Here is a 9,402-nt window from a genome sequence, read left to right on the forward strand (position 1 = left end):
CAGGGTAGGAGAGGTTGCGTTGTCTCGTTGCGGGCATGGGAGTGTGCCAGAAAGGGAACAGAGGGAAATGATGTCTGAACAGAAGAGAGGAATCCATGACAGGAAGAGAACAAGGAGTGGTTACAGGACTGGGATGCTGTGGTGCTACACTAGAAGCTGGCTGGCCCAGAGCAGCTATACCTTTGATATAAATGCAATCACGTCACAATTATGGCTCTTTGTTAAGTGAGAACTGAAATGGTCATGATGTCTGACTAGAGACAAAACTGACTGCAAACACATGAGCTGGGGATTGTTTTGAGTGCTATCATCTGTGAAAATTAGGTGGCTAGAGTATGGTGGAAAACAATGAAAAAGTCAAAGAAGCACTTAGAGTGTGAACCTGATGTAAGCAACAAAAATGCTTCCTCAGTGTTCTGGGAGACAGGACTTCATGTTCACTGTGTAAAGAAATAGAATTGAATCAAAGAATCCCCAACTGTATTATAAATTCCTTTCTTAATGGCAAAAACTACAACAACAAAAAAGCCTTCATGAGCATCTCAAATACTTGCTAAGCCTTTGAGCAAAAATCAGCTCAACACTGAGAAATGCATGAAGGCATATCAATCTCAGAGGGAGTAAGGGTGGAAGGAAGCTGACAGAAAACAATGTAAATGAGGATGAAAGTGGTGGGAGTTTGGAAGACTAAGCAAAAGAAAAGTTTATAGACACTTGAGACTACAATGAGTGCCAGGAAAACAAATGGCAAATATAGGAAAGAGAAGTGTTGACATCCATGGGGAAATGATTTCTTTACATAGACATAATATCTCCATCAACGTGTTCCAGAAACTAATGGCAGAATGAGGCACAGAAAAACATTTGCACTAAAAGGCAAAAATATACTTTTTTTTTTTTAAATGAAAAACTGAGGAATTTGACAATTTTAATTCCACAGGAAATGCACACACACACACACACAAAAAAAAAATTAAATCTGTGTATCTGATTTGGAAGAAGGGAAATTTTTAATATGTTCCAAAAATGTGACCACAAAGAGAAGGGCCATGGTGGTGAGCAACCCAGCTCCTAAAGCACTCCAGGGATCCTCAGACAGTCCCATGCCAGTACTTGTTCTTCAAGGCTCTTGATGGTAACAAGAACTTAAAGAACTCCCGAGGGCTTGGGGGTTTTGGCACCCTTCTGAAGTGTTTGGAAATTTACAGAAGAACGACAAGCAGTGACATATTGAACACCAGGGAATATACTGACAAGTTTGTGATTAAGTTATTTTATTATTATACAAATAACTGATGAAGTGGGATTCCAAGTGTACCATTGGTAACAACTGTACCTAGCACATGAAAGTAAATTCTTTTTCTTAGTAGTTCTATACACTGTATGTTTTTCTAAATATTTTTTTTACCTGAGATTACAAGTTTCAATTGGAAAGAATAATTCCAGATGGACATTGACATATACAGTGAAAAATTAGACATGTATCAACTAAAGAACATGGCATATTATGCAAACAAGAAGTTAGCACAGTGATTTTTATTTCACTTGCAATGCTTGTAAATATCAAATAACTAGTTTAATATTGCATAAATCTGATACCTTTGACTGGACATTTAAGACAACATATAACTTATTTCCATAGGGAAAAAATAATATTAATGTTTTAATATAGCAAATGTATTGAAATATATAGTTTTGTTCTTGATCAGCATATTAAAAAAAAACACCCATCTAGTTGTAGCCCACTTTGTGTTAAATGGCACAGATTCAATCAAATCCAAGACACCTAAAACTTGCTATTCCATTTATTTGGCAGGTTTACTTTTGTGGGTGAGAATTACAAGGCTATGATAATTCAACTGTGTTTTGGGCTAATTGACTAACACTTGGTGGTAAAACAGTTGGTAAGAATTTTTACAGAATTTTCTAAATATTTTTGAAATTACCCAGATTCTGTTATTAGGATCTCAGCTTTTAATGTTTGAAAAACAGATGGAAAATGGTTGATTGTTATTATAGCTATTTGTAGATATTTTATACAGGAAACTACCTCCTCTTTTCTTTCTGATTCTGAAATCTGTTTTCTTTCCTTTATCTCACTTCAGCACAAGGAAATCACTTCTATATTTAGTATGTTTATTAGACCTTAAGAAGAAGCTGTTGCACACAAAAACATCTGATGCCTATAAAAAGTTTAAGTCCTAACCTAACCCAATATACTTACTGCATAGAATAATTTTAATATGCAGAGTTCTTTTTTCAGTGTATTCTAAGAGCTTCAGTCAGAGCAAGAAAAAGCTAGATGTGACACAAACAGCAGAAAATTCTGTGGGCCCAATTCTGCAGTCACACACAAGCAAAACACATTGAAATCAAATCATGATTGGGCCTAGGAAAGGCTTTTCTCCAAGATTTTATTTTGACACTTTGAAGCCGCTTATGCAAAATTGTTAAAAAGCCCTTTTCCTCCTTCAAAATGTGATCATACTAAATTGGTAAAAATCTTCTACATGGTAAGCCAAAACATAATGAGGCATTGCAGTCAGCACAAAGAATACCATGCTACTCTTTCACTTTTAAAAGAAGATTCTGAGCCAGCAGGGACAATAGCTGAGCCTCTGCAAGCTAAGCTGGTATCCATGGATATGTTGTCACCACAGCCTAACCAGGGCTGAGTTGCAGGTTGCATCTCAGTGGCACTTCTTGGGAAGATGCTTGAATGCTTTCTGGTACCCAGAGAGTATCCACTATTATTGTTCAGTTCTCAAGCCATAAGAACATGTAAAAAATTTGCAATAATTTTTCCTAGAAGGGCAATGGCCTTATTAGCTCAGATGGCATGTGTTCAGAAAAGCTGTGAATAGAAGTGTGTTTATAAATAACCGTCTCCTCACACACAGACACTCCTCTGGAGGCAGAACTATCATAGGTGGCAGGTCATGAAAATATACTGCTCTTAGAGATCTTAGTGCCTTTGACCTTGACATGGAAACAAAGATTATTCTCATAGTGTGCAAGTTTTTAGATGAGGACTTTATGTCAAGTGACTATTCTGCCTCAGTAACCATGAGTGTTGTTCTTTTCTGCAGCACTGCATAGAGGACAGGAGATGTTTCTCTGCTGCGGTTTGAAACCATTATGACAAAGCTGCAGGTGGACAGAGCAGTAAACGAGTGCGAGTTGACATCACTGAGGTTTTAAGAAACCTAGCCTTCTACATGAGGTCTCAAAAATTTCAGCAACACACAAGATCACTGTAATCACAGTAAACGTGTACATTGCGATAAGAAAGATTGTCTTTTCAAAGTGCTCTGGCACCATGCACCGGGTAATGTTGAACTTTTTATCAAGTGCTCCCACATCACACATGTAGATTGCGTTCACTTTGAAACCAAAGAGCTGAATCTGAAGCCAAAAAGCCACAACTTCAAGGACAATCCTTAAGAAAACAGAGAAGATATAAAAACCAGTGTAGGATGACTTTTGGAGAATATCTTCCTGTTTGATGCTCTTACAGGCTGCGTAAAGGTGAAAAAAGGCTCCAGGTACCAGTACAATCACCAGCTGTAATGCCCAGAATACCTAAAATGTAGCAGAAATGTACCTGTCAGATCATTTACAACTGCTTTGGAACAGCTAAACACGTGCATATTGGAACATTTTGCAAGTCTGTTTTTAAATATACATCAAATGTATAAAAGCTTAAATGACAATAAAGGTAAAAAGCAGTTATGTTTTGATTTGAAAAGTTTAGTTGGGTTCTGAAACATGAGTATTATTTTGAAGGACAGGAAACACAGCTCCCATATTTAGTCACAGCTAAAAGGATATTAAAAAGAAAATATTAATGAAAAAAGCTAGTAATAATTAGCCTAATCAGTTAGTACTTATATGGAACAATCATGCTCTAATTTTTGCGGTTTACTTGCTTTATATTGGATCTTTACCGTGAAAAAAATAACAGAAAAGGATAATTACCTGAGGAGTTATAGGTCTGAACTGGTTGTAACAGAAAAGATTAACCTCTCTCTTGTCTGGGTCACAGCTGAAATGCAAGGCCTCATTTCCATAAACAGCAAAGCCCAAAACACCAAGGAAAAACATTCGAATTGAGCCAAAAAAAAGAGTGTGGAATTGTCCAATTACTGTTGGTGGCCTGAGCTGCAAGTCAAAGGGTTCATTCAACATAAAAAACAAAAATGAACAGTGTTATTGTTGGAGGTCTACTTGCTTTTTTTCATTATCCAGAATATTTATTTTATTCTCCTTGTTTTAAAGGAGACAGTTTGCCTATGAAGGGTGCAGTAGCTCTCTAACAAAATAATGTTCTTACAACACTTTATTGTTCCTACTAACTTTATATAAACGATAATTTGTCTAGCACTTGCCAGTTCATTTGTTTCACTGCCTTTATCTGTGCAGAAGGCGCCAGACGGAGCTGAGCGCTTCGACCCAAAGTCTATTCGTTTTGCTGTTGTACTGATTCATTCACATGATGTCAGGTGATGGCAAAGCACGGACCGCCGTGCCACCATCAAAGCTAACCATGCTTAGAACCATACTCATTCCCGCAAATTAAAGTTCAGCTTCCCCAGAGGGGCAGTTGTCACCCCGCTCCGGCCGCCTGCCCCGCCGTGCCCGGGCGGGGAGCCCCGCTGGCCCGTGCGCGGTTTGGGGCCGGACGCCGGCTCCGGTGGGGCCAGGGACGCGCCCCGCGTACTCACACATCCCTCCGAGAAGCTCCGGATGTAGTTGGGGGACATGGCTGGGGAAGGTGCAGCTCGTGGGCGGCGGCGGCCGGAGCCCGCCCTGGCCCTGGCCCTGGCCCCGACCCCGGCCCCGGCCCCGGCTCCGGCTCGCTCCGCCCTTTGTCCCCGGGCGGGCCCCGCGCTCGGCCGGCAGCGGGCGCGGCAAAAGCGGGGCCGGCCGGCGCCCGCCGATAATCCCCGGGCGGCACCGTCAGCAGCGCCTGGCGCCCCGCCGCCCGCTAACACCTAGCCCTGTCCCTGCCCCGCCGGCCTGTCACCGCCGCCCCGGGATACCGCTACACCGACCATCACCCCGCCCGGCCCCGGAGCCGCTAGCCGGAACATCTAGAGTTTATCAACTTTTTAACTAAGTCCAGTAGAAAAGGATGCTGCAGGACTCGGAAGCTGTAGATCCACGATTCTGAATTCAAAGAAACAGAAATTGAATGGAAACAAATAATATTACGCACTTCAAAATTGCTACAAATTACTTAATGGCAATAATTGCTACTAATAATTTGCCAGCGTACTCAGTATGTGAAGTTGAAGCAGGTTCAGAAGAGCTGTGCATGCAAGTCCATGCATGAGCCAGACAATCCTGCTGGTAGACTGCTGCAGGGAAGTACTTCGACTCAAGTAGTTTGAACCCAATGGGAGTTCTGTGGGAAGATGGAGGGTGGAAGGATGGAGATAGGAAACCAGTAAAGGACAAATGCTAATTTGTCATTCACTCAGTGGTATGCAGTATTATTTGGTGTGAACAGGAAAGTGAAATCAGGTCACCAGATCCAGAGAGGGGCAGTTACTCTTTTGCCTCTAAACTCAAAAGAGAGCCTCCCTTGCAAGCAGCATGCAGCAAGACTTCAAGCTGATGTATCAAAAAGCATTGTTCCCTCTGTCATGTATGCTCATAGGCATGGAAACATAGGCAGAAGAAGGGAAGTGATGGGATTTGGTGTTTATTTTATGTATGGATTTAGCTCTTGTGTCTCTAAATGTCTCAATGACTTTGTTAATAACATGGTTGAATTAAGTGTTGTAAGACATCAGAACGCCATTTTTAAAGGGAACCAGCCCTGCATCTACTGAAGTAGGTATATTACAAAGAAGGTGAAAAGTGCTCCAATAAGTGCATGTTATTTACTTCAGCCTAGTTCAGGCAGTTAATTAAATGTTTGTCTCCTGGAGTACTGTAAAAGGTGCTGTATCGGTAGCACTCAGACTGGGTTTCCAAACGTCTTTAATGCAATCTTCTGCTCTGCTGCATAGAGAGAATGCTGAGGTTTGTGTATGTCAAATGAACTAAAAGCCATAATGTCTCTTAGTCGTGTGTGATCTGCAATAAAGCACTGTGGTTCTCAGCGTGGTGACTGACTTTCACCAAAATGCAGATTTTGGTCGCAGTGAATTGTTTTTCAACACATATGGAACTTAATTATCATTCAAATGCAATTCTAGTGCTCCACAATACTATGAAATTACTAAATTAGTTCAGCATGTTTAATATCAGTAATATTTCAATAATTTATTTATTTTAAAATGTGAATTGCCTATTGAAAATCTGCTGTTGAATGTACCTCAAAAAGTACTTGTGTTTGTATTTATTAGGATCTCTTTAAATAGAAATGTTTAAAAACACAATAGAAAAACTCAACAACTCCTAGTTTCTAAATGGAGATAGATCTTTCAAAGCTTTTTTTCATGCTTGGTAGAGTAGTGATTATTTGCACATTAATTGATGAACATGAACCCATAAAGTTTGGTCAGCATTTGATTCCACTATAAATAGAAACAATATTTCAGAACACATTTTAGGTAAAAGTCTGCACTATACAAATGCTACTTTGCATCTTTTTATTTTTAGGTGAGAATCACGTGATTACTTACCTGACTGGATTGTCTAATACAAGACAATCAACAATCAACCTCAGTAACAATATAGAAACTTGAATCTCTGTCATGTGATAAAGATGCTAAAAGAAGACTTAGCTGACAATGCTCTGATTTTTTTCTAGGAACACATAAGGATTACAGCTGCACTGAAATGAAAAAAAAAACAAATTAATTCTGGAGAGGTTGTCAGATAAACCCTATACAAACCCCATGGGTGTCTGCAGTAAAACCCCACTGAGTGTGATGAATGGGCCCACAATAAAATTGTCACTTTCTTTGAAATGGCTCCAGTGTCATGTGAGCTCAAGCACAGGAATCCCATTATCTTCGCACTAGGAACTAACAGCAATGTTTTTCTTTTGTCATGTGTGTTCAATAATGTGCTTCTTAACACCGCATTAGGAAGATAACTTGAGATGGAAGTAGAGTAAGCATTGTGCAGTCCTTTTGAGTGCAGAGGGAACTCAAGCCATTCCTTGAGATTTCCTTGACAGAAAATCATTATTTGTTTTGAATCTGTAGGAACTGCTGTCTGTTAGCTGTCTATCATGGGCAAATGGGATGGAAGATGTTGATGTCACATTTGTTTCTAAGTGAGTCTGAAGCCTGGATCTTGACTCCAGTTTGCAGCTCAGCGGTGTGCTCTTTAACCTTTTAATGAGTTGAAATCCTACTGAATGAATACAGTAAAACAAATGGAATGTAAATGTATGCATAAAGCTACAGTTGTGCTTAGAGGGATGACCTGTGTGTTTAACGTTAAGCACCCAATTAATTCCTTTATTAATGTGGTTGAAGGTAATGGCGCCTGTTACCCTCGTGCCATAAATAAAATCAGCACCATGAAAATGGTACAAAAAATTGAATTGATATCAATAAGATCAGGTTTTGTTTCCCAAAAGAGAACTTGCATGAATATTGGAGAAAGACACTTCTGCTAGCTTTCCAGCTTTGTCCAGCATTTGTTCCTTGGTTGTTGCTTTGTTTCTTTTTAAAATTTGACTGATGATCAGGCCTTCAAACATGATCACTTCCAGGGCTCCATTTGAAACTGGTTTTCATTTAATGTGCAAGTACACGTGCTTATTTAAAGGCTACTTACTGCAGGTGGTTTTGGTGGCAGATATGCTTGTCTCTTCATGCTATGATGCGCAAGTCTGGAATTAGCCCTTGAATTATCAAGTTCTTTGAGCTGTATAAACGAGTGAAAAGAGTGTTTTTTCCTGTCAGACCCACTTCTCAGTAGAGGGCGTTTGTGAGATATGTGGAGTTCCTCACTCCTACATGAGCTGATTACGAATCCCTACATTTGGGAATTACTGATGGAGAAGTTTTCCCTCTCACATTTCCGAGCTGTTGTGGTTTCTCCCCTGTGGTGTTGCACTCCATCTGTGGTGGCTGATTGTGCCTGTGCAGTTTCTTTCCCACTGGGGAGATTCACCTGTGGCACTCTCTCCCTCACTCTTGGGCCAAGTACTGTGTCAGAGCTGCACAATGAAATTGTCTCTAGGCTGTAATCTGAAATAACATCTAGGCATGGGTGGACTCTTTTTTGAAAAGAGAATGATGTATGTGTTTGTATGTGGAGATCTGAATTCCGACTGGTTTATGTCCTGTGGATCTTCCCTACACATGCCTTTTTATTCATTAATTATATTCATATATATATCACAAATTATATTCATACTGGTTGAATATGATAGCTGGTTGAATTATATTCATACTGCAGGAGAAGCATTATCTGACTTTCTGTTTTCCCTGAGCTGGAGCCACTCACTTTCTTCGAAGCTTAGTTCCTTGCTGTTAGAGTTCTAAAAAACATGAAGTAGATAAAATCAAGTACTGATAAAATCAGGAATATAAATTTCCACTGAAAATGTTTCTAATTCTTCAACCTTAGGAATTCCATCCCGTGGACTAAAGGACAGATAAAATTCACTAGGATAGAAGAAATTCTCCTGGAAGGCAGCAAAAGGAGTGGTAGTGTTGTGAAGCAAAAGCAAGGGGTCTCACCTCTCTCCATGCAAACTGCAATAAGTTCATATCAATAGAAGTTTTTAAAGGGTTCTTTTGTTGGTATTCATGCAAAAAGACTCAGCTTCATCTTGTCCCAAGAAAATCAATATTAAGGCAAGTTGAATTTAAACTATCCTCCCAATGGGAATCATATTGTCTGTTGATATATAAACCCATTTTCAAACAAATTAGCAAAAGGACCGTACTCCCAGTGTTAAACTCACAGAATCAAAGACTTATATTGGATCCAGTCAATGGTAACCAAAAAGAAGGATTTGGAGTGTTAACAGAAACATGACTATTGTTGATCTTAGAACATTTGACATATGCTCAAAAAAATAGAGGGTCACAGCAATTTATATAAATATGTAAACCATCAGTAAGGCTGCCTCAGAGGGAGCATAGCTGAATTTAAAACTGTGTGGAAGGAACTTGATCAGTAACAAGAATCACCTCCAGAGGAGCTCTGTGATGATTCTGATAGGCTGCTTAGTGGTAAAGGTGAAGTATCTAGCTTGATCCTTTCTGAGGCCTGGCACGGGTTGGGTTCAAACAAATTACTCAGTATTATATGAATCAGTAATTTACACAACTTTAACACATTTATATATTCAGGGATGTGAGAAGAGTCACAACAATCAATTAATAGATACAGAGAAGTGCAACTTTAAAGAAACATTAATACTTTTTCGGATAACCTTAGTAAAAGTTTGTTTAAGAAGAAATCACTGATTTAATTCCTACT

General features: G+C 39.5%; 1 protein-coding gene across 1 annotated transcript; it reads right to left on the reverse strand.

Moving 5' to 3' along the window:
* Positions 1 to 1,269: 1,269 nt before the first annotated feature.
* On the reverse strand, positions 1,270 to 4,797 carry GJE1 (gap junction protein epsilon 1). Its single transcript, XM_041469912.1, has 3 exons — positions 4,725 to 4,797; positions 3,979 to 4,161; positions 1,270 to 3,582 (listed from the first exon to the last, which is right to left on the reverse strand). Exons 1-3 carry the CDS (start codon positions 4,761 to 4,763, stop codon positions 3,187 to 3,189), a joined length of 618 nt encoding a protein of 205 aa, XP_041325846.1. The 5' UTR covers positions 4,764 to 4,797; the 3' UTR covers positions 1,270 to 3,186.
* Between the last annotated feature and the right edge of the window lie 4,605 nt (positions 4,798 to 9,402).

This window comes from Pyrgilauda ruficollis, unplaced genomic scaffold, assembly GCF_017590135.1.
Source record: "Pyrgilauda ruficollis isolate IOZ18807 unplaced genomic scaffold, ASM1759013v1 scaffold24, whole genome shotgun sequence".
In the NCBI taxonomy this organism is placed as follows: domain Eukaryota; kingdom Metazoa; phylum Chordata; class Aves; order Passeriformes; family Passeridae; genus Pyrgilauda; species Pyrgilauda ruficollis.